This window comes from Lepidochelys kempii, chromosome 3 (assembly GCF_965140265.1).
Source record: "Lepidochelys kempii isolate rLepKem1 chromosome 3, rLepKem1.hap2, whole genome shotgun sequence".
In the NCBI taxonomy this organism is placed as follows: Eukaryota; Metazoa; Chordata; order Testudines; family Cheloniidae; genus Lepidochelys; species Lepidochelys kempii.
The window spans coordinates 168,576,166-168,601,590 of record NC_133258.1 but is presented as its reverse complement, the minus strand read 5'-3'; the positions used below and the strand labels follow the sequence as shown (position 1 = coordinate 168,601,590).

Genomic DNA, 25,425 nt, shown 5'->3' with positions numbered 1-25,425 from the left:
CATTCCACTGAGATAAAAGTATTGTTCCCATTTTAACTGATTAAGATAGTGAGGCACAGAAGGGTGGAGTAGTAAATTTGCACAAGACCCGATCAGGTAAACAAGCAAAAAGACCTAGAGAGACTGGAGTGATGAGCTGCTCAAGGGGAGAATTAGGTGTATATGAAGGTTATGCAAATAGGGGAAGATACTAAGTAGTAGAGATCCAGAATTGGAGAAACGGCTGCATACAAAGCAGTGAGTCAGAAGACAACCCTGAGGGGATAACAGAACAATGAATGAAACTCACCCTGTGAGGTCAGTCCCATTCTACAAGGGCCATACAAAAAGATTTCATCTAAAGGTAGATAGAAATTTCTAATATTGCTCTCTCTCTGATATGAGAAGTGCCTTCAGAGAACAAGAGGATAAATATCACTGAAGAGAAGCTAAATGTTCTCTGTCTTCACAACAGAAGATATTGGGGGGATAGGTGTCCTAGGCCTACTCTTTTCAGTTATAAAATTGAGGCACCGTTTCTTTGATTAAGAATGTCAAAAGGGAGGTGCAGGAGCAATTAATAAGTATAGGATGAAATTGAAAAGCAATAAAAACTGAAAGTTGGTAAAAGAATATACATTTTTACACAAGGCATAATTAGCCCATGGAGCTCAGTGCCACAGGATGGCAGAAAGAACTTAGCAGGACTCAGAAAAGGGTGAGGCATATATATAAATGGATAATGAGAAGATCCACAGTTCTATTACACAGGATTTTTAAAAGAGCTAAAAACCCTGACGTTTTGGAGCATAAACCAAGCACTAACAGAATTGGGAAGCAATGTCAGACACATGGTCAGTTTATCCCACAACTGTCCACTATAAGGTTTCTTACTACTTCTTCTGAAACATTTAGTGCTGTCTACTTGCAGACAGAATATTGGCCTGATCCAGGAGAGCAGCTCCTGTGTTCCTCCTGTTTGACTAATACCCACTAGGGATTTCAGTGAGAGCACCAACTCGCTTTGAGTCGTCCACACCAGATTTCAGTACTGATTTTCAGAGATGAAAATTTTTTTTTTCCTCTGCAGTCAATCTGGCAAATAATAATAATACTTGGCACCTTCCATCCAAGCATTTCAAAGCACTTTTCAGTCTCTGCCAGACTCCTATGAAATAGTTAAGTACCATCCCCATTTTGGAGATGGAAGGGACTGAATCACAGAGAAACAACTTGTCCAGGGTCTCGCAATGAATTTGTTTTATAGCAGGGATTACAAGCAAGCAGTCCCGACTCCCAGTCCCCTGCCCTAACAGACAGACTATCGTACGAACAAAGATGGAGGCTGGCAGTTGGAGGACAAGTTGTTTATAATTATTTCATTTGTTTTAGGATCTGACATGTGGACACCTCTAGAAAGAAGGCTGTTTAACAAAGCATTATCCACTTACAGCAAAGATTTTATTTTTGTACAGAAAATGGTAAGGAGGCTTCTGTTTTGGTGTTTGCCATTTATAATCTTTTGTTCTTTATTTGCCACATTCAGTTTGAATCTGTCCTCCTGCTCTTCACCCCTCAGTGATAGACTGACTCACTGCAATCACAGAACCAATGGAAGTTAAAGAGATTGCATAATGAAATATATATATATATATAGTGTGTGTGTGTGTGTGTGTGTATATAGTGTGGGTGTATGTCTATATATGCATGCATGTGCTGCACCAATAGAAGGTTAGAAATTTAGTTACTTTTTAAAGTAACAATAAACTCTAGTGTGCATTCTCAAAGTGTGTTTTTAAAACCCAAATCTGTCCACGTAACTCTCCAAAGCCTGAACAGACCAGCACAAGACAAAAATAAATGGCAGAAACTGGTTGACACCCTACACACCTGAGGGTGTGGGAGGAGAAAGAAAGAAAGAAAACTCAGGCATAACTCAAAGGATTTTCATTGGGCTATCAAAAAATACCTTTCCAGCCTCATCGAATTTTAGTCCATTGGGGGCTAGACTGGGTCTGAGGGGGCTGATACTTCAAGGTGTGGAGAGAGCTCTTGGCACCTTAGATTGGACCTGTGATTGTGTGTCAGACGATTATACAAGTTTCATGTGACATTGAGGTGGTGAAACACCCCACTTAGTATCAGAGAGATAATAAAGGCAGTATTTTTCTGGGGCATGTTTTTGGTATTCCACCCCCAAAGAAGGAAAGATGGGAAGCTGGCATCTCTCTGGGGGCAGAGCTGAGGTATCTCAATTGTCATTTTCCATACTCAAAATGTTTGGGTTTGTGTAAGTTAAACTTTAATGCAGGTTTCGTGGCTTTTTAATGGTTGTTTTGTATAGAGGAATTGTTGTGTATTGTGGTTACACAACCACAATATTCTTCTGAGGATTTTTACCCCGTCAGTTACTGCTGTGTACCATCAGTCAACACTGATAGAGCCCTGTGCGGATAGAAAAATGTGCGGATCAGATGTGGATACAAAAATTGTCTACCTGTTATACCAGTAAAATAAAAACCAGCAGGATCTTATTAAAGGGGAAAAGGCAAAATGCCACATTTATTGCGAATACAGAAAGAAGCATAGTAAGCAGTTAGTTATAGCTGTAACATTCCATTCAGTTTCATATTTATTCACACATTCATTCATACACACACACACACACACAGGTTCTGCAAGGTTGTTATCATAGTTACCAGCCTTATAGTTGCTCGTGCCAAGTGCTGGCCAGGTGGCCTGGACACGAGGAGGGAGCAGGGCCTTGTCAGATGCTCATCTGATGCTCCTGGAAGTTGGTTTGCAGAATCAGACCCCAAAGTTCTCACTTTCTAGAGTCCTTTTTATAGGAATTTATTCCTATGCCAGTCTATGGGAATTGCTTCATCCTGCTGTTGCTGAATCAATCAGCAGATGGCACGTTCCTGATGGCTCCGTGCTGCCAGATGCTATCTTGTTCTTGAGGCTGTTGGGTGGATTCCAGTCTGCCCTCCAGGGGTCCTCTGGTTGTTTCCACTTGACGCCTTCTTCGGCCGTTGGACACTGGATTCTTAGGCTGGCACCTCCCTGATCATTCATTTATTATCCACACCAAGCATCCATCCACATACATCCTTTATCTCTATTTTAATCACACTTGTTAACAAAGCGAGATAAATACAACAAAAGGGCGGAGAGTCTCTGTGTGCTGTTTCTGTTGTTACAAAGTATCGCTTTGAGTCTCTATGTGAGCAGTTGTTACAAAGTATTGCTTTGAGAACAGACTCTGTCTTCCAATGTACTAACACAATTAGCAGCTTGCAAGTTTCACACAGAAAGGGAGAGAAACAGTAAAAACAAGAGACCAAAACCCAAGAGACCTCTTAATTAGTAATACCCTGGAATTTAAACTATGGGGAATCAAACTCATTTGTGATTTTAATACAGAACTTTTTTAATATGATCCAACATAACATATCCTCTCCCTTTCCCCTCTTCTTCCATGCCCCTCCCCCACACTCACACCACCCTCGGCCAGGCCAGCGTGGAGCCCAGGCAGCCCTGGGGAGCCCCAGCAGACCCTCCACCTGCCCATAGTTGGGGGCGGGCTGAGAGCATAGCCCAGTCGTGTCCCCACGCTCCCCACCCAGCTGAAGGCAGGTGGAGGGTCTGCGGCTCTGGGCTGGATCCTCACAGTTGCCAGCGCGGCTCTCCCCAACCCAGCTCCAGCAGGGGCGGGGTACGTGTGCCTCAAATCCTCAGACCAGCCACCGTAAGAGCCGGGCGGGCAGCTGTGAGGAGCCACAGCGCAGACCCTCTGCCTGCCCTGGGTGGGGAGCCTGGGGGGCAGGGTCATGGGCTGCGGGGGCTGCTCAGCTCCCTGTCCAGGGCAGGTAGAGAGTCCACCGCGGCTCCCCACAGCAGCCCGCCTGGCTCTTATGGCCGGGATGCAGCTTCGAGCCCTGGCTGGAGCTGAGTCGGGGAGAGCCATGCTGGCAGCTGGGAGCCTAGGTCCCTCCCCCTGTTCTGGTGAGTCTGTGCTGCACTCCATACCCCTGTGCACATACAAAATTTGTATCCGCATTCGAGCTGCTATCCACAAAAATGGCCCACAGATATAAAGTGGATACCCATGGATTTGCAGGTTTCTAAACACCATAGTGGGTTTTTTTGTCTGGGAATATCTTACAGGAATGTTCACAAAGCAACTACATTGAAACTCAGATTTGTAGTTTTATCTTGGACTGCAGAAATGAAAAAAGATGGGGCTGTCAGAAATTGAGTCTGTTATCTTTATTATTTTTGTTTTTCATAGACAAGTAAAAACAAAACAGCCTTTTTAACATTTTGTTGTTGGAATATTTGTATTGTCGCTTGACACTATAGGTTAAGTCTAAGACAGTTGCACAGTGTGTGGAATACTACTATACCTGGAAGAAAATCATGCATCTGGGACGGAAACACAGAACACGTCTAGCAGAAATAAGAGATGACTGCCTGGTGAGCTTTAAAAAATCAACATAAAACTAACCCCTACAAAAATTCAGTGTGTGCATGTGTGGAAGAGGGCGGGGCATGCAGTGCAGTTTCATTCATCTTTCTAGTGGTGAAAACTGAAATGTATTCACGGTACAAGCATTTCTACCACTTAGATCAGAATTTGATATACGACACATGTATGTCCTTTGTATGCTTCTGCTGCTGGTAATACTGTAACCGAAAAATATGTGCACGCTTTTCTAGATACATACATGTGTGTATGTGGATATACTGAGAATTACAGTAGCAATTCTATACATATGAAAAGTTGGATAGTTACTACTATAGATGATTAGCCTATGTCTTTGGAAAAGTAATTTTCCTACACTGGCAAGAAAGTCTGAGTTTGCATGCGAGTTCAATGCCACAGTTATTTGAGCATTCTTAAAGTAGACTCTGTTTTTAGCAGGTAATTTTGCTTGCGTGCATGTGTGTGTGCATGTTATATATTGCCACCCAGATCAATACGAAGCATTGCATGCTGGGATATGTAGACACCACAGCTTTATAATAAAGATGAGGACAGTTTTGTGTCATATTACAGAACTCTGTGCAGCTATGGATAGATGATCATTTTGTTATGAATAAGACATGAAAAGTCCTCCATTGTGGGACAAATAAAAATGTTAAACCAAGAACCCTGAAGGAAGAGACTGATGCTGTGTTTCAGAACTGTCGCTAGTTTTATGCCTTTCTTTTATTTTTGGATCAAATTTTTAGTTTTTCTTAAATTTAATTTTAATTTCAGACAAGTGGGGAAGAGGAAGATTTAGAGGATGAGGAGGAGATGGAAGAAGAAAGAAAATATGTAAAAGAAGAGGAAAGTGAAATGCAGAAGTCTCCTGAACCACCACCTATAGCTCTTGGTGCACCCGTAGACTTGCCGCCCCTTCAAAGTCTCACGTTTTCTGCAGCCTCTTTTATCTGTGAAATGCCAAACTGTGGTGCTGTAGGTGTATTTGATATCTTTAAAGCATAAGGGGAGCAGTATTGTGGTGGACTCAAGAGACTAGGGTTCTGTTTTTGGCCTTGCCACTGATTTGCTGGGCAAGTCATTTCACCTCTCTGTCTCTTAGACTTCCCATCTATAAAATAGGGATAAAATACTTAGCCCCTTTGTAAAGTACTGTGAGATGTATGGTTGAAAAGCTCCATATAAGATCTGGGTATTTTTGTATATTAGAAGGATAATATAATGAAATAACTGGGAATTCCACTCATTATGGTCCATTTCTGTTTCTATAATGAGTAAATCTTTAACTTCAACCAGGTATAATTGAGAACAGAATTGGCTAAATGTGTTTTTTATATTATTAACCAGTGCAGTTGTCTCTCTAGCAATATAATGTAAATTAAATGTATTTCTCTTTCTGAGTTGCTGGTCTAATGGAATTTTTTTTTCCCCTCAGGTGTTCAGCTCCAGACAAGCACTAAATGGCCATGCTCGAATTCATGGTGGTACAAACCAGGTGACAAAACCACGATGCGCTGTTCCAGGTACAAAGCAAAAATCTGGCACGCAGAGTGGATACTGCTCCGTCAAGAGCTCCCCTGCCCACAGCACAACAAGTGGCGAGACCGACCCAACGACAATTTTTCCTTGTAAAGAGTGTGGCAAGTAAGGGACTATATCTGTCTGTAGTAGTACAGAAAGTTTATCTGCTCATGTTCCAAAGAAATAGAACTTCAACAAGTTTCTAGTAATTATTTATTTTCCCATGGTTGCCTCAAAGGAGTTTTAGTTTCCTTTGACGTGTTGTGACATTTTCCTTCCTCCATCCACCAAAAAAAAAAACCATTGGAATGCGCCCACAAGCCACCTACCCAAATCTGTTTTGAGAAACTGCTTTGGATATCATTTGAGAGTTTGGGACAGTTTGCCTACTGCATTCAGTCTCTCTTTCAATTTCTTGGTAGTTGCTATGCAAGAGTTATACTTCCTGGTTCCAGCAGAGGGAGGCAGATAACCCTAGCATTTTTGTTGATGATATCAAAGTCTCCTCATTTGGATTTTGTTTCCAGGAGGCGTAAAACACTCAGTTGGCTCAACTGATATAGTTTCTGTTCAGCTGATGTGGTATTCTGGACATCTGAAGTGTTGAAAATGTAATACATAAAATCAATACAGCCACATCAAGTGACCTGGCTACGTCTGTTCCTGCTCACAAGGGTTGAAGTCTTAAAAGCCACTTTCATGAAAGTGTCACGTAAAGCAGACATTTTGGGTGCAGATACTGTTTTCAAAATTGCGAAGTCTGATGCTATTCCAGGATAAACTAGCTGAGCAGTTTAATAGTGTCAAGGTCTCTACTCTAAGTAGCTGGGTTTTGAAACGTTAGGATTTCAATTCTGTATTCTGTGGCAGTCTTCACAGAACTCTTCCCTTCAGCAAAAGTCAACCATGATTTTGGGAAACCTGACTGATGATTGTTATGTGTTGGGAGTTGGCAGTGCTGCAGTAGATTGATGTGATATCCTAGGAAGGGGTAGCTAAAAAGCATAAATTAACCCTTCCAAAAGATAGGGAGGAAGGGGGCTCCAGCAGTTAGGGCACTAGCCGGGGACTCCCAGAACTTGGATTCAGTTTCCTATTCCACAACTTTCAGAGTAGCAGCCATGTTAGTCTGTATTCACAAAAAGAAAAGGAGGACTTGTGGCACCTTAGAGACTAACAAATTTATTTGAGAATAAGCTTTTGTGAGCTATAGCTCAGTTCATCTTCCTATGTGACTGAGCAAATCACTTAGGGTGGGATTTACAGAGGTATTTAGGTGCCTAAATACTTTGTGAATCCCACCTTAGTCTCTCTCTGCCTCAGTTTTCACATCTGTAAAATGGGGATATTAGCACTCCCTTACCTGATAGGGGTGTTTGGAGGATAAGTGCATTGACAGTTGTGAGGCACTCAGTAACAGCAGCAATTGGGTTCATATAAATGTTTAAATGAAGAGAGCATACAATTGTCTATATTATTATTAGATTGCAGAAACCTGATAATCGCTCCCTGAAATCCTCCAAGTTGTACATAGATTTCTCTTCACCATCATCTCTTTCAAGGCAAGAAAGCAAAGCACATCATTGTATTTTTCAATAGAGGCAATAGGATGTCCTCTGAAATGTTCTTTCTTTTCTTGAAATTTTAGGGTGTTTTTCAAAATCAAAAGTCGCAATGCTCATATGAAGACTCACAGGCAACAGGAAGAACAGCAAAGGCAGAAGGCTCAGAAAGCTGCTGTTGCAGCAGAAATGGCAGCCACTATTGCAAGAACTACTGGGCCAGTTGGACATGGTGTGATCCCTCTGGATCATTTGAGTTTGATTAAACAGGTTGAGCATGTAGATGACCTTGAAGATGATGTTGTTCAGGAGTTAGGAGATGTCATGGAAGAGACTGAAGTCATGGATGCTGACCTCTTGTTGGATGAAGAAGATGCAGATTTACTTCAGGATGATGCAGAGTTGTAAATGTAGAGTTGTCACATGCAGACAGCTACTGAAAACATCCTGAATGTATCAGTCAAGAAACCTGGACAACCTGTTTATTTCCCATTGATTTTAAACTACCTGTTTAAAAATGGTAATTCGTTTATCCAGGTCTAGGGAAAAGATATGCTTCCCACCCATTTTTTTAATCAGTTTGTTTGTTGGGGAAAAATAAATAATTGGCACAAATATTCTTATAAGGTGTTTTATCTGGGTTCTGCTTCACTGAGATTATTCAAAACCACAAATATAACAGAGAAATTCATGTTTCTATTTCCATTTCCCTCCAAACCTTCTATGGGAGGAACTTTAATCTTTAACTCTTCAGAATTTTCTTATTCTCAGTTCAGTCTAACCTGGACGGTTTAATTTTACACATCTCACTTTGGTCCTATTTACCAGGAAGGAGCTATTGTTGTGCACTTCTGACTGGATTAATTGCCTGCAATGGACCTTGTAGTGTTTTTCTGATAGTACCTCATATTTGTTGGAGATGCTGACTTGATGTGTTCTTCTGTTTTGCATTCTTGTTGTATCTGGAACAAAAAGAAATCTGACTAAATATGAAATAATTACAAGAGTGACTAGCCTCCATTCAACAGAACACTGCTCAACCTGTACCTGTTAGTCTGCTTGCAAAAGATATTGTTTATACTGTACATTTTAGAGCTTCCATTTTAATAGGATTCAAAAGAGAGAGATCCACTGGTTTATGAATGACCCAGTCTGAGAATTGAATATGATTCTATAGTGGTTTACTTCAGTTAAAGTGTGGCAAAAACTCATCCTCTAACTGGAACACTGGATTAGGAGCTGTGCCTTTGTAATTGGACAGCATTGGAGATACCTTCTATTGTGACAATAAATCACACTGTTCAGTAGCCATCCCAGAGGTTTTAGAGGTTTTGTACAATTGAGCAGTGCAGAAGCATATTCCAGAAGACAATAAATGCTAAGAGACATTCTTTCCCCCAAGACAGAACCGGGGGAGGGATGTTGGTGGTATATCTACTCTCTTTCAAAAGAACACTTCTGGAAATTTAAACAGATACTTTTTTTTAATCCTTCCTGGCCTGAAATATTCTTGTGCTGTTTTTGAGTATTCACTTGCCTTTACATCAAACTCAGATTTTTATGTATTCAGTGTGACATTTATCCAGCTAAGTTGGGAAAATGCTTACATTAACTCTCCCCCCCCCCCCCCCCCACGCCCTTCAAGATCTGCACACAAGATCTCTCTAACCTAATCTGTATTGACCTTGGTTTGGTACATTCTCCACAGATGCACAGTACTGGAGTCCTAGAGTTGCACCTAAACCACGTGCAGAATTAGACCGTGTTTGGGTGCATGACTTTTCATTACTAAGTAGCAGTTTGTGAGCTCTTCTTGAAATAAAATGCTGTAAATGTTTTAGAGGCTTCACTGATAACACTGATGCTCTCGTGAATCCTGCGTAGGATAACAATACTGCAAATTTTATAACACTTTTGTATGTAAATCATTTCAGATCTTCCCCATTCCTTCAATTTTTTTTTTTTACAATAAGAATATTTCATTCATTTGCCACAATATCTGACAATTTGAGGAGTCACAAAATGTAGTCTTAACCAGATCAAGCAAGATGTTGAGCCTGGTTCTCCACAGTCTTCCCCTTGTACAAAATGAATACAAAATGGGGGTAGAATACTGTCAAATAGTGTTTCTTCACTCACCATAGACAGGTGTAAATGACTACAAAAGATGCAAAGCCAGTGAGAATCAGGACCCATGTCTACACAGGATTATTACTTGAGTAAAGAGACCATTTTTGTGTCAAAGCCAAACATACAAGGCAAAATCCTCAAGTTCTTACTTAGAGTCAAATGCTCTACTAATCAAGAATGACCCTTGTAGGTAAGTTGAAACCACTCATCATTTTCAAGTTGCAAGCTTCCTGTGAATTCTTTTGTTGGTGGGTGGAGTTTCTTTCCCCTCTTTCTGTGGAACAACAGATGGTTCCACCCACTATGCCTGTGAATCTCAGGAGATCTGACAGAAGGCCTATGTGCCTGCACTTCTAGTTGGCTCTCTGCCACGCCCTGGAGCATGACTCCTATACTCTGGGCAGTCCACAGAAGTTTAGACTCTTGTGAGTGGAGTCTACAGACATTTAAGTATTTGCAGGATCAGGGACTTTGTATGCAGTAACTTGCATTGGAGTTTCTGGGCTTAAGGTGGAAAGACTTGACTAGAGCCCATCCCCTCCCCTCCCCTCCAAACCTATGGAGCTTTGAACCCTAAGGGCTCCTTTGTGAGGGGACTTCTTCAGTACAATTGGAGAGAAAGTGGAAGTATGCTGTGGAAGTGGCACCCCTCGTATGTTGGTAGGAGTCTGCATATGGAGAGTCTTGAAGGGACAATCCTGCCGAACTCGGGCAAAACTTTCATTGCAGTCAGTGGGAGTTTTGCCTGAAGAAGAATTTGAGTAAAAATATTGTAGAAATTTTTGGATTTGACCCCCACAGAAGCAATTTAAAAAAAAAAAAAAAAAGTGTGTTCCTTCTAACTAAAGGTTAGCCAGATGTCTGTGTTAAATCCACATAACTATTCCCTAGATCTTCAAGATGAAACAGGCATACTTTTAATTTTACACCCATGAAAATGATAAAAATTAGTTGAAAATAACCAAAGAGATTGTGTTTAAAGAAAGAAGGTAGATTCCTGAAATAGTATTAAATAAGTTAAGCCTCAAACACTGACTCCATATTCTTAAAATGTTGCACAGTCTGATGTTACTCAGATGCTGTTCTGCCTACATGTGTCTAAATGTGGTTTAGTTTTATTTCAGAAAAGTTATTTTCTTGCTAATAGTTGCTGATGCAAAACTATGTATTATGGGATGGCTTCACTATTGGATTTAGTTCTTTGGTAAAGTCTGTACATAGAAAATCAATATATTTTATGGAAAAAATCATCTTATTTTCAAATATATTTAACTGATATATTTTATTAGAAGGTTTGTAAATATTTTAGGAGCTCCAGTGTAAAAATATATATTTACTTTTGGGTGGGAAAGCAATGGAAATAAAAACTACATATTTAATGTAGTTTGTGATCTCTTCCAGATATAGCTTCATATTATTAGCATCTGACTTGCATGCAATTTAATTTCAGGATGTAACTTATTCAGATTTGCACTAGGATGGCTTAATTTCACAATTTAATATTTGTTTTGGTTTTTCTGATGTTTTTTGTTTGGATTCCATATACTTGGTACATATCAAAAAGCACTATGTATAGACAATTCAGTTCTGTTTCTTTTGTAACAAGTAATTGTTGTATTTGTAAATCTAAGGGTTTTATGTAACAGTTTGCCAAAAAGAGGACAGTATTTTCTAGTGAATTTTATACTTTTGATAAAATGTAGTTTGTTGGGTTTTGCTACCGTGATGAAAATTTCTTTTAAATAAATTAATCTGTTAAAAATTGGGGGGTTGACAACAAAGTTATATATATGTAATAATACACAGAATTACTTTATAGATGATTTTTCAAAGAGCATTCCTTAATTCTGCTATATGGCACTGGTGAGGCCTCAGCTGGAGTACTGTGTCCATTTCTGTGTCCCACGCTTTAGGAAAGATGTGGACAAATGGGAGGGAGTCCAGAGGAGAGGAACAAAAAATGATAAAAGGTTTAGAAAATCTGACCTGTGAGGAAAGGTTACAAAAACTGGACATGCTTAGTCTTGAGAAAAGAAGACTATGGGGGGAGGGTGACCTGATAAATCTTTAAAAAATATTAAGGGCTGTTATAAAAAGGCCTGTGATCAATTGTTCTCCATGTCCACTGAAGGTAGGACAGAAAGTAATGGGCTTAATCTGCAGCAGGGGAGATTTAGGTTAGATATTAGGAAAAACTTTCTAACTTCGAGGGTAATTAAGCTCTGGAACTAGGGTATCCCCATCAAAGGTTTTTTAAAACGTATTGGTAAGCACCTGTCAGGGCTGGTCTAGGTTTACTTGGTCCTTCCACAGTGTAGATGGCTGGACTTGATGGTCCCTTCCAGACCTACATTTCTAAGATTCTGTGATTCTATATCTGGTAACTAGGATTCCAAAATCATTCCAGTAAAAAGTGTATTGTTTTCCTCCCGCCCCTTCCCATATACAGCGTTAACATTTTTGGCATAGTTGGTCACAGTAAAAAGTATTACATCAATATGTTCAGAAAGAGAGAGAAGATTATTTCATCTTTTAAATTTCTGAGGTGCCATAACCCTAAAACAAACAATAGTGTATTTAATCTTGTTTTGGAAACATATCTGTCAAATAAATAGCTGAATAACTCTCTGTCCTTTCCTTCATCTGGTATAGTCTTGTCTTAACGTTTCTGCTGCTGATATATGCTTGCTTGGATATTTTGGAATGTTCTACAACTAGAATCCAAATCCAGAAAGAGCTTCCCTTTCTTCCTTTCTTACTCCCTTGAAAATTCCCTGTCAAGGGTCCTAAAACTGCATTCCTTATGTGTCTGAAACTCCCCTAGACGCTGGTGTAAGTTTTGGGTGTACAAAAAATACAGAAGCCATATATTATTGGTAGGTAGTACTTGTTAATATATTACTATATATTATTTTTTTCTGGCAATGATAGAAAAATTGAATTTTTAGGAGGGATGTGGTAATTTGGCAAAGAATAGAGAGGTCATTCCATGAAGTGGTGGCATGAAAACAGCCCAGAGCACGGTGGGAAAGTTCAGTTGTATTCATGGTTGGCTGAGGACAGAATTTATGGGGGGGGGGTTAAGAAATGTGCACGTGCTCAGAGGCTCTCTAAAGGGAGAGAGAAGTGTGTACATATCTATTTAAACACTATTTGCGTAAAGCACTTTGAACAAACAGAGTTTCAAAAGCTTTTCACAGAGTTCTAATCAGCTACATTTCCCTGAAAGGTTTATAGCGGCCTTTGACTTTTGATTTGATTTTCTTAGGTTTGTAGTCAGCCGCACGCCGGAGCTTGGGTGGGCACCGAGAGGGTCGCTGTGGCGCTGGCTGTTGCAAAGTCTGTCACGGTCCCTGCGTGCTCCGCCTTGTTTTGCAGTCGTGGCTACGGCCGCCTCTAAACCCCCTGAGAGCAGCGCCGGCCTAGAGCGATTATAAGCGAGGCTGTGAACGAGCAAGGGGGTCGCCCCCAGCCCACCACGGCGGGGATGACACTGGACAGACGCCGGCGGGCGGGAGACGCTTTCGCGCCGCGCTCAGCCTGTCCCGGCTCCAGCCAGGGCGGAGCCGATTGCTGAGCAGCGTTAACTCGCATTTCAAGGACCCGTAGGGATCAGCCCCAGGCCGCCGCCCGCTCCCCGCTGGGTGCCGCCCAGGCAGCGCCGCCCAGGAGCGCGCCGGAGGCGGGGTGGGTGGGGGAGGGGCTGGTGGCTGGCAGCTGTTCGAAGGGCGCCTCTTCTGGTGCCGAGGGGGCCAAGCACGAGACGCAGTGCGCAGGCGCGAGCTGGAAAATGGCGCCCGAAGCCCATTCCCCTCCCCCGCCCCGCCCCGCCCCCGGGCAACGGGAGTCCCTGGCTCGCGGCTGGCCGAGGGACGATGGGGTGTAAGGCAGGGCAGCCGCCCGGGGGCCTCTCATCCTTCGGCAGGCAGGGGCTGCGCCTCCCGCTCGGGCTCCGCCAGGGGAGGGGCCGCCCCCGGGACGGCTGCAGGGCCCAGCGGGGTGGGGCCTGAAGCCGACGCTGTGCTCAGGCGGGGGTGAGGCTGTCGGCGCCGCCGGAGGCTTTGGGGACGGTAACGGCGTGGTGGGGTCTGGCTCCGCCTCCGGCGCCGACCGGCTACAGCTCCAACGCGAGCGGCTGCCGAGTTTCAGGCGGGAGGGCGAACTCTATGGTAGCTGGTTGCGGGTGGGGCCGCTCTATCCTTCCGGGGTAGCTCTATGGTGCGGTGGCTGCCGGAAGTTGCCGGGGGGCTGTGGGCAAGATGGCGGCGTGGGGAGGCGTGAGGCGCCTGTGGCGGCGGTGCTGCTGCCAGGTACCGGGGGCGCGGGGCGGGGCGGGGCGCAGCGACAGGGCGCGCGCACCCGAGCGGTGCTCCGATCTGTCCCCAGGGCTTCCCTGCTCCGAGTCCAGCCGCCCCTGCGCTCCCCTGACCCGAGCCCTCGGCTGCTCCTTCGCCGGGTCCCGGGCTGGAGCAGCCGCCGCCGCCCTTCGCGCGCTGCCGGACACGAGCCAGGGCCCTGCCCCCACCCCGCGCGTGGGTGTCCGCAGCCCCTGCCGGGGTTACAGCCCCGCTTGGCTTCCGGCTCAGCTGCTCGTACCCGCAGCGGGGCTGGGGCTCCTCGGCTGGCGCCCTGGGTGCCGCGGTAGCTGGGCCAAGAACTGAGCGGCCACAGCCGGTGTAGTGTGAAAACTGCTCCGGGTCCCTCTTTGCGACTTAGGGTGTAGGGAGCATGCTCAGTAACCGCTGCTGAAGCCACTGCCCTTCACCCTGCCCTGACTTGGCATCAAATTCCCCGGACTGCTTTTTATAGGGGTTCAAAGGGGGCAGATCAGAGGGGGATGGTCTGAGTCTGAGCAGGGGGTGGAAATTCACTAGTCAGGGGGTTCGAGCAGCTGGAGGTAGGTTTAGGATAGGGGCTGAAAGGCGAAATCAGGGACAGGAATACGAGCTGGGGTTAAACCCAGGGGTGAGGCACTGCCAGAGGGTAAAACTGGGGCAGAGGGAGTGACGGTTACCCCGGTGGACTGAGACACCAGTGTTTGCAAAACTGGGAGGGGCAGAGGGGCTTTTTCATTTCGCCTTCCACAGGACAGTGCCTCTTAGAATGGGCTTCCCAGGGCTGGGTTCTTAATGGCACAGGCATTCCAAGGCCTCGTCACCACAGCTCCTCTCTGTCTGATGTAACCTGCTGAGGTGCTGAGGGAGACTTGATTTGGTGAAATATTTTACATATACCCCTTCAGAAACAAAGAATCCCTTATCAGTTTATATGACTGCATAAAGTCTCATAGCAGTTCACAAATTTTTCTTACTTGCTGCTGGGATTCCCTGAATTATTCTGAGCGCTTCATCATTTACCTTTGTTGTTGTGCTATTTAATTTATATTTTAATAACAAATACTTATTGAAAATATGTGTAAGTAGTTGCTAGTAGTTTTAGCAATGACATCTGTGTTTCTAGTATTGCATTTGCTATGTTTTGTTAGCACAGTAAATGAAGCTGCAAAATAAGTGATGTTTAAATGACCTCACTCTGTTAAGAGGTAATTGATACTTATGTACACCAGGCAGGGTCGTTTGAAAGCTGAAGACTTTTATGCTTCTATCCAACAACACTGTCAAGTTTTAGCAAATTAGGACAAGTCAGCAAATAAGAACAACTTTACATATCACTAACTGCTACTAGTTACAATTTGCTACCCCTGTTCCAATAACAGATTAGGGCAGATAGCAGCAGTTTAATATCAGTAACTGCTACTAGTAGCAAATTACATCAGATAGCCGTTTTTCACACTACACTGGTTTGCAGCGTGTCAGGCCTAGAGAGCTGCACGTAGCCCATCGCCTTGAGGGGTTGGGTAGCACCTGGGAGCCCTGTTCCTGGACCAGGATCCCAGCCTAACAGGGCTGTACAAAGGCAGAGCAAATAGGCAGCCCTGCCTCCAAGAGTTGACAGTCTTGGGACTTTCCCCTGTTTTTACGTTTAATTCTAAGTTAGTCTGAGACCTTGATTGTGCTTAGTTAATATTGCTGAGTAGCTGGCTGTGCTATGGAAGCCCTACTTGAATTTCTCAGGTTCTGCCCTTTGGCTAATTGTGTTTGACTTTCATGTCCATGCAGATGATTCCTTTGGATTGACTCAGGAATTTGTAGCTACATGACAATCATAGGAACATCTGATCTACTCATGTCACTGGCCGCATCTGGGCTGGAGTTGAGGGTTATAGCTTTGGATATAAAAAAGTTGTCCTTAACTTGGGTTAGCAGCTTGAGTTCAACCCAAGGCTCTCCTATAGGCTTTAACCTAAGCTACAGAGGAGTTGAAATTAGAGTTGCTGTGTCTTCTATGCTATTTTAATCCAAGTTAAGAATACACTTTTGTGGGGGGGTGGGGAGTAGGGTAGATATACTCTTTATCCAAGATTATTGATTTAGGGCTGTATCTATCCCAGTGGAGCAAAGGACCTGTTTCAGTGGTCCAGCCTTGTAGAGTATCTATCAGGGTCTATCACAGATTGCTTTCTGGAAGTGTACTCTCTCTAAAAGACAACTTTAGCTATGAATTGGTTGGATTTTGTAATCTATGAATCTATTGTTCATGGCCATTGATATAGTGGCCCCCAAAAGCCATCTCCCAGTTGTGCCCTGGCATGGTTACTGTGGCTTACGGATTACTTGGTAGGTGAAGCAAAGAGATGTGGGAAGTATCTTGCTGATCCTAACTGAGGAAATGAATTTTGAAATCTTATGATGTGGAAGTGAAAGTGACAAAGATTTGGGACTAGGCTACTTGAGGGACTGCTGTTTTCACTGTGTAATTTCTGCTACAGTTGAGGTCAGAGGTGGTGCTTGAGCTAGCTCTCTCAAGTTTGAGAGTAAATTACCAGTTGGGGTTCCCCATTAAGTCCCTCTACTTCGGAATTTGCTGTCTTCCTCAGTCTGCACTTCTTAACATTCCAAGCTCCAAGGTTTGCTTTTTTCCTGAAGTGCGTATTGGGGAAGGACAAAGTTGAGGCTCTTTTGGATGACTGTTAGGAGAGGACCAGTTTTCTTTTAGCCAGGAGGGTCAGCCTGTATATGGAATTTGAATTAAATTGTGCTGCAGTTTGTTAGAATGTCTGTAGCCTTGTGGGATGGCCAGCTTTTGAAAGAAATTAAAAATATTTGATTTATATTGTAGAATAAATGGAACTATTACAAAACTTATATTTTAATATGTGCTAAATGCCCCTCCCACTACATATATTCACCAATTTACCTTACAGTCCAACTTGTAACACATTTTCAGATTACCGTTAATTTTATTGAGCAGAATCACATGACTCTGTACTGTCCCTGTACATATTATTAGCACAGTGCAAGAAAGAAAAAAGTGTGCCAGAACAATGCTTTATGCATTTAAATAAAGTTAAAAAGGCTACAATGTTTAGTAACACAAAGGAGCATAACTTCTCATACTGACGATTTAAAAACAAAGCTTGATGAAACAGTAGATCACTTTGAACACTGAATCAATTACAAATGTTTGTGTCCAGAATGAAATTTTAAAAACATTAATTGCAAAAAATGGAATGTAAGAATATAAATCTGCCATTCAGTCAATTAAAAGGGATAAATGATGCACCAAGGTATAAACTTAATACCTGTTGTGAACTTGAGATGCCCATTCTTATTTTGAGGAGGAGAGGAAAGGACATTAATTATCAAACATCTTCTCTTCTCATTCATTTTATATAGACAATCAACTTTCTCATTCATTTTAACATATTCTGCTACTTTAATATTCTGTAGTTATGAAAGTTAGTGTGTTATATTCACCATGTGCTATTATAAGCGTGTGTATGTATATATATTTACATACAAACACCTATATTAAGATTGCAGAGTCAGAAGTTAAAAAATGTTGGAATTAAGGTTTCCCATACAACCTTAATTTTGCCCCCTTGTGTATATGCATTATAATAGTCTTTAGTTACATTATCACAATTTTTTCTGCAGGACCCCTGCCTCATTCAGTGCCCAGGGGTCCTGCAGAAAAAAATGTGATGATGTAACTAAAGGCTATTCAATATATCTTTTATACTCATTCAGTGTGCAGTCCCATTCAATATTTCTGCATGCCATTCATGCGCTTTTCTGGGGTGCTTATCGCAATAGTACCTGAGTGCTTCACAAACGTTAATTAACTTGTCTTCACAAAACCGAATACTCATACTTCACTAGACTGAAATAAGACAAACCCCACTGTTTGTTCAAAGTGCTTTACACAAATAGTGATTAAATATATATGTGTACACACTTATTTCTCCCTTTATAGAGCCTCAGAGGATGTGCAAATTTCTTAAAACAACCCAATAAACTCTATACTCGGCCAAACATGAATACAATTGAACTTTAGCACCTTGCTCTGGGCTGTTTTCATGCCACCACTTCATGGAATGATCTCCCTATTTTTTGCCAAGTTACTACATTCTCCTTAATCACATCCCTCTTAAAAATTCAATTTTTTTATCATTTCCAGAAAACATTATAATATATAAATATAGTAATATATTGTAAGCTAGGGAGGTGGCATTATCCCTATTGTAGGACAGGTGATGAACTAAGGCATAGAGAAGTTGCAGCCAAAATTGTCAGGTGTTCACTAAAATCAGGAGACTTGATTTCTCAGAGTAGTTAGCATTTTTATAGCATTTCATATATTCAACTGCAGCTCTAATTGACTTTGTGAGTGCTCAGCTCTTCTGCAAATCTGACTCCATGTGTCTCAAGTTGGGAACTTTGAAATAAGGGACACAATTTGCAGTCACCTGTGAATATGTTGGTTTAAGTGACTTGTCAGCATTACGTAAGAACTCCATGGCAGAAGCTGGAAATACAATTCAGTTCTCCAAGATGATATTTAACTGCTTAAACCTCAAAATCCTCCTTTCTCTTCCTTACAGTCCTTCCTCATTCACTACACACTTCCTAACTTCTGCAGCAAATGAGATGGGTCCTGCAGACGACAGCTTCATTCACTGCACAATCCTGATTCATTCCCTGAACACAATTTAGTGTGGGGTGAATGAGTTAGGGGTCTTGTGGGAAAAATAGCATGTGATCATGTAATTACAGACAAGATGCACAAGGGGATACGTTACAGTTGCATGGAAAATCTTAACTCTAGCATGTCCTCCCTTTTGAGTGCTTGACTTTGGAACATTAACTTTCTTTTAAAATAGATTTTTGCATGTTATTTCCTATTTCAAAACAAAACAAAACAGAAAAGCCAGAACCATATTGACCTAGCTTATATCAATAGCAGGGTTGGAACTTTTAGATACATAGCACAGGTCTCTACCATTTGAGCTAATGAAGTAACTGGTGGCAGTAGCAGGCTTTTCTCCTGTGTGGATCATCCACTAGAGGGAGATGACACTTGCCAGTGGGTTTCACAGCTGTTTGCGAGGCAGCAGTGGAGTATTTAGACTCAGGAATCCTGGATTCTGTTCCAGATTCTGGAAGTGAGTGTGCTTTTGCAGTTACAGACTCTTCTTTCCCTGCCTGTCCTATGCTGCCCCTGTGAAGCCTGTCTCTGTGCCTCCCCTTCTCCCCCTAAATTCCAGTAAGGCATCATCCTTTTCCTCCTGGGTGCTAGCAGGGGGACCATTGAGAGTATAGATGAGAGTCTCCTTGCTGTGAGTTCCACTGCCCAACATCTGGGTGCTGAGAGCAACAATGGCTGGACAAGTCCTGCTCAGCTCCTGGATCCCTGGACTGGAACAGGCTCAGTCACTCTGGGGATGTTGCCTGCTCAGTCTGGTTGCCCCAAAGGAGCTATGGGGGGTGGAGAGTGCTCACTAGAGATAGAATCTTACCTGATAATTTACCTGCTAAATGCTAATACATCTCTACTGAGCATGTGCAAACTCTGATTTTTCAGAGACACATAAAGTGGCCAAATTTGGATGAACTGTCCTAGGGGCAGAGTTAGCAAGTCTACTAAATTACATGAAAGCAAAACTATAAAGACTGTAATTGTACTGTGAAATACTGTACGTATTGCTATCCTGCATTCAGAAATGGAATGACATCACATGCTGGAGTCCGTTATTGTGCTAATAAAATTAGTAACCTTCAATTTTTGTATTGAGTTCTAACTCACAGGTATTCTTTATAATTATGATTTTGTATCATTGGTAATCAGTTAGTTTCTTCCTCAGTCCTCTTATTTGCTGGTGATTATGTACGTGGGCATATATAGTAGGTAATGAGTTCTTATATTTTTGTATTCATGTAATGGTAAGGTATTGACAAGTAAAGTAACTGTTAACCCAAAAAATTTTCCTGTATGAGCTAGTCAGATTTGCATTTCCAACACACAAACTTTAATGTGGAATTTCTGCACAGATTAAAGGTAATTCCCATATTACTTTAGTTCTGAATCCTCTAGAAAGATACCATACAAATTAATTAAACTAGTCATTTTTTGATGTGTTCAACGAGGGCAACATTCACTATAAAGCCTAGGTGTAAATGGACTTTGTTTAGGAATCAAAGTGATGTTTATTCAGGCCTATGCACTGGAATAGCAGCTGCTGCCTTTTTATACCCATAATGCAGCCATTCCAAACAACTGGGTCTACTCTCCCTTCTGTGCCATCATCTTTGGAGCAAGAACGAAACTCCTCTAACCAGTCTGTGTCTCATTGCTCTGCACCAACACCATGCATGGGTTTCAAGGTACTATAGAGCCTTTCTTCAAAAAGATGCATTTAATCCTTCATACACGAAGTTCTTCATTGTACCTCCAGACTTACATTTATATATTTATTAGTCTAGAAAACAATAACTAGCTTTTAACAAATCTACATTAAGCTGATAACCTTTAATTTGAAAGACACCAGCTGATGATTTAACTTATTTTCACAGGGACCAGGGACTTTTCCTGTAAATTACTCAAGCAGAGCTACGCCAAAGCAATATCGTTTTCTTCTGTGAGTATAACATTTAACAATGAAGTCTGAAAAACTCTGAGCTCTTAATTTGTAATCATGTTAAATGTGGTGTTTCCTCCCTCCTCCCATCTAGAAACAAGGACTTGTTGTGGGTTCAGTTCTCAGGATTCCACACTGATTTACACCATCATAAGGACAATTCTTTGGTATGTGACTAAGTAGACCCTCTACTTATTATATACATTCTCAGTAACAAAAGCAAATACACAAACTCAGACTTATTTCAGCATAGGTGAGTATTTTTTAATTATGCAAAATCCCATTAGGAGAAGAATATTTATAATATGAGTTGGATTATTACTCATTGAGGTCTCCTTTTCAATGACGTCCTAGGGTTACAATCTGCATTTAGAATAGAAATGTCGTATTCTTGTGGAGAGTCCTTTCATTTTAAAATACGTATGGTACACACTTTAAAAGGAGAAATTTTAATTCCCATTTTACTTAAATATTTTCTTATGTTTCTTCTTATCCTGGTGGGGGGAGTCCTGTGTATTTCTCATCAGCTACAGAGAGAATTGCTGACAGTGCAAGGCCTGAGAAGGCGACTCTTCTCCAGTGCCAAAAAAAAAGTAATATTAGATTGGTTTTCAGGAAAAATCTGCAACTCTTCAGAAGTTTCTGAGCTCTGCTCTTAACTTAAACTATTGCAAGCCTTACTACATTTTTTTTCCCGAGTCATCTTGAAGAGCCCTCACCCTCCTGATCAAGAACTTTTACCATAATAGCTTCTGAATGCTGAAAATGTAGAGGCCTGGTCTACGCTAGAAAATTTAAGTTGATTTAACTGTGTCACTCACGGGTGTAGTTATGTATGTTCAGCATAATTAAGCCAACCTAACCCCCAGTGTAGACAGCTTCCACTGTTCTTCCATAGACCTAAGTACTGCCTCTTGGGGAGGTGGATTACCTCTACCTATAGGAGAATCTAGGCCAATGGGCTTTGCTGTAGTGTTTTAAGTGTAGTTATACCCTAAGTCATGCACAGCTCTGCCGTCCTTTTCAGAATTGGTAATAGTGGCTAATTAGCCACAGGTTGACAAAACTATGCATAAAGTACAATTAGGTTGAGCTGCCTATAGTATTTTCCCCCATATAGGATAGTAGGGTGTACAAGATAAATGTGTATTGTATTAGTTAGCTAAGGGTAGTGTAGAGCTATCACCTAACTTGTCTTTTTCTTACAAAATGTAGGTATCCATTTCAGATGAACCGGACACATTATACAGGAAATTATCGGTTTTAGTTAAAGGCCATGATAAAACTGTGTTGGACAGTTACGAATATTTTGCAGTGCTTGCTGCTAAAGAACTTGGCATCTCCATTGAAAAAGTGTAAGTGTAGGTGACCTGCTCTCAGCTGCTACTTGTAAAACACTACCCCTTATAGCATTCATAGTTGTAGATTTTTGAGGTATGGAATTTACTTTCTCTAAGTGTTTCAGAAGTGAAAGATGTACAGTGATGGCATTTTTTAACTAATTTGAAGCCATTGGGATATTTTCCTGACAAGCTGTTTTAATTATTTTCCTTGTCAGCAGTAGGATACAATAATAGTTCAAGGACCATACAGCCAATAGCAACAGCTGTTACACACTCAGCACTATGTTAAACAGCAAAACGTTGATAGAAAAGGGAATCTTGCCCAGGGTTGTGGGTATTTTTTTAAAGTACCATTTCAAACTTCCTGTAAGGACAGTATCATTGACAGTGCAAGCATCCCCCCAGGTATCATTAGAACCTAGCTGAATTTATTGGTCCTGTCCCCCCCGTCCCTCCCCTCGGGTCTTTTAATAGTTATTAAGACAAAATGTGGCTGCAATACCAAAATACACTGGTACTTTTCACGCTGCCTCATTCACTTGTGCAAATGTCAACTAAAGCAGGGATCCTGGCATTAAATCCTGGTGGGTTGTTATGTAGATACTGAAAACATTAGTTGATCTAAAAGGGGTATGAATGTGATTTAAAATATGCAATAATGTGTTTAAATGATTGTGCATGTTAGACATGAACCTCCCAGGAAGATAGAACGATTCACCCTTCTGAAGTCAATACACATTTTCAAGAAGCACAGAGTTCAGTATGAAATGAGGACACATTATAGATGCTTGGAGGTGAGTAAGTGTATTTGCGGGAAGGAGAGAACTGAAATAGAACTTCACATGTAGAAAATGCAGTTTTGTCAAGCATTTAATGTTTGACACTCACTAAAATTCCTGAAAAATGTGTGTACTGATTTTACATTTAACCCCAGCATGCAGAATTTCCTAATCCTGTCTCAGTGGATACTAAAGAGAATACTTGTTATACTGGATGCACTTCATGCACCTTATATTAAAATAATAGTACTGAAAAGTATGGTTCTGAGCGCACCATTTTCCATATTGTATCTTTTATATTAAAAAATTAGAACAAAATGGCAGATAAACCACCTCACAGTTGCCTTTAAAAATAACTACCTTCCTCTTAAAAACAAAAATAACTGGCCACCACCCGTGTTGTGTGTTGAGGGGAAGAGATTGTCAGTGTTGGTACTGTGCCTAGCATAGTAGGGCCCTGACCTAGTTTAGGATGCTAGGATGTTATATAATACCCAGGAGCAGCCTTTCTAAATATAGGCTGCACTAATCAAACTACAAGTTAATCCCAGGAGGCTCTCTACGTAAACAAAGGTTGTATGTGTTTCTACAGTTGCAGAATACAGGTTAGGCAAACCCCTAGTCTGGGAGTACCTTCTGCTAACTGTGCGTGAGTGTGAGAGTGCAAAGATGATGCTAATTCTTTGCCTGTCGTGAAGGGAATGTTGAACCTCTGTGCTCTAGCTTCTCTAACTCTGAGGAAATTTTCCCATCAGTGTATGCCTATATCATTATACAGTGATATGCTAATAGCAGAAAATATGGCTACTTTCATTTTTAAAACACTTTCTGTGTTGTTTTAGTTAAAACATTTAACTGGCAGTACAGCTGATGTCTATTTGGAATACATCCAAAGAAATTTACCTGAAGGGGTTGCCATGGAAATAAAAAAGGTATAATTGAATTGCTTTCTTGAATTTCTAATAGGAGCTGTGGGATGAGTCTAGTTTTAAAATTAATCAGATGACAAATGATATCTGCTGGGACTAATAGCAAGTGTAATTTCTGGAATGTGCAGGGGGGAATGTGCAGAGACTCTGGGCTGGGGAGAACGGGAGTTCTCTAGGGAGCAAGGGATCCAAACAGTGGAAAGCACAAGATGAAGAAGGGATGGAAGCTGTACTATTCTTAAAATGGCTTCTGCCACTTGGTGGCCTTTCGTGTACCTGAATAGGTATTTGTAATTTGATTTGGGTAAATATGTATTCAGCAAAATAATGTATTCTAAATGAGGGAATTGTCACATCTAAGGTGCAGATTGGTAGATGTAATTATTTGCTTTGTTTTTAGACCAAATTAGAGAAACTACCAGAACATATTCAGAAGCCAGTTTGGGACAAGCTACCTTCAGTAGAAGAAACTGCAAGCACGTCATGAATTCTTCATGTACTAAAGCTCTTCCACATCTGTTAGCAACGGAAGCTCATCCTGTGCCTGTTAACATTTTAAACACAGCATCTTCTCACAGGAGTTACTCTCTATCCAACCTCAAACCCTGTCTTAATTTTACAAACAATACTTAGAAATTATGATGAGACAGGTCATTTGCTACACTAATTATCAGTGAGTGTGGATCCCAGCTCCAGCCAATTAGCAGAAAGACTGGACTGCTGTGAAAATGTTTTGTCTCTGTTTTTCTCTTTTCAAAGTCCTGTGAGGCCAAAACTTGATAAATTTACATGAACAGATCATGATGTACAGTAATGGTTTATTTGTGCATAAGCACCACAGGACTTGTGAATTTACTGTCACTGAGGTTGCTATTTGAAGCACATATCTCAGAGCTCTTATGTGACCTATTAAATTTTATTTAAAATATTTTTTGCTGGGGAGTCTCCTGAAAAAGGTTACATTTATCTTCTCTTGTTATACTTGGCAATTTGATAGTAAAAGCACATTGACGAGAACTTTCAGGACTTGTTTTAGTATTTACCAGTCAGCTGAGCACCTGGGGCACTTACAGGCCAGGTCAGTTTCTGCTGGGAGGCAAAATCAGTAACAGACTGGATATTTTCTAGTGAAACTTTTATGCTGTATACCCTTTGAACAGTGTTGTCAAACACGACACAGGAGATCTCAGATCAGACACCAACACTGTTATCAAGCAGCAACTGTGCATCAAGAAAGGACCCTAGAGAGACTATGGCAAAGAGCAAACTCTCTAGCTACTTGCCAGGTCCCCCAAAATACCTGTATCACAAAACTGAATACAGCATTTCTCCCAGAATTACACTGCTTGTACAATAAGGGCTTGTCTACACTGCAGCAGTGCTTAGGAGAGACATTGCCCCTGGTAATGAGCTTCTCCAGACACTGTAGGTACTCCATGTCTGAGGTGGTAGCTATGTTGACGGGAGACGCTCTCCCTTCAACATAGTGCTGTCTACAGCGGGAGTTTGGTTGGTATAACTGCATCACTCGGACATGGATTTTCCATGCCTCTGAGCACCACAATTACACTGACATAAGTCTGTAGTGTAGACCAAGCCTAAGAAAAAGGACTTGTAAAATTATCTTTAACAGTGTCAAATGATGACACATGTTATAATGGTATTAACTTGGTCTCAACACAAGTATATTAATCACAGGTGTAAAAGGCTTT

The 25,425-nt window shown here is 41.6% G+C and overlaps 2 protein-coding genes across 14 annotated transcripts in view; both read left to right on the top strand.

Annotated features, from left to right (window-relative positions):
- Positions 1-12,308, top strand: part of TRERF1 (transcriptional regulating factor 1) — a 141,517-nt gene extending 129,209 nt beyond the window's left edge. For all 7 annotated transcript variants that reach the window (XM_073339034.1, XM_073339029.1, XM_073339031.1 and 4 more), the window contains 5 exons: positions 1,372-1,460; positions 4,345-4,458; positions 5,246-5,446; positions 5,907-6,115; positions 7,641-12,308. In XM_073339034.1, the coding sequence (XP_073195135.1) occupies positions 1,372-1,460; positions 4,345-4,458; positions 5,246-5,446; positions 5,907-6,115; positions 7,641-7,962 (935 nt within the window). In that variant the 3' untranslated portion in view covers positions 7,963-12,308. The remainder of the gene's footprint in view (positions 1-1,371; positions 1,461-4,344; positions 4,459-5,245; positions 5,447-5,906; positions 6,116-7,640) is intronic.
- A 999-nt stretch (positions 12,309-13,307) lies between these two features.
- On the top strand, positions 13,308-24,641 carry MRPS10 (mitochondrial ribosomal protein S10). 7 transcript variants are annotated; one of them, XM_073339044.1, is made up of 8 exons: positions 13,308-13,566; positions 20,289-20,408; positions 20,598-20,662; positions 20,757-20,829; positions 21,878-22,017; positions 22,691-22,799; positions 23,627-23,716; positions 24,114-24,641. In XM_073339044.1, the coding sequence occupies exons 2-8, from the start codon at positions 20,397-20,399 to the stop codon at positions 24,198-24,200; spliced, it is 576 nt and encodes a 191-aa protein (XP_073195145.1). In that variant the 5' UTR covers positions 13,308-13,566; positions 20,289-20,396; the 3' UTR covers positions 24,201-24,641. The 7 variants fall into 7 exon arrangements, with proteins under 7 accessions (XP_073195145.1, XP_073195141.1, XP_073195143.1 ...); XM_073339040.1 differs by having other exon boundaries at positions 13,443-13,718; XM_073339042.1 differs by lacking the exon at positions 13,308-13,566 and adding an exon at positions 13,717-13,754.
- Positions 24,642-25,425: the final 784 nt, after the last annotated feature.

Excerpts from the sequence above, each read along its gene's own strand:
- MRPS10 (XM_073339037.1), top strand. The coding sequence starts at position 13,944 with ATGGCGGCGTGGGGAGGCGTGAGGCGCCTGTGGCGGCGGTGCTGCTGC. Across the intron at positions 20,663-20,756 it reads AAGCAATATCGTTTTCTTCT|AAACAAGGACTTGTTGTGGG; the intron begins GTGAGTATAACA and ends CCTCCCATCTAG. Across the intron at positions 20,830-21,877 it reads ATCATAAGGACAATTCTTTG|GTATCCATTTCAGATGAACC; the intron begins GTATGTGACTAA and ends TACAAAATGTAG.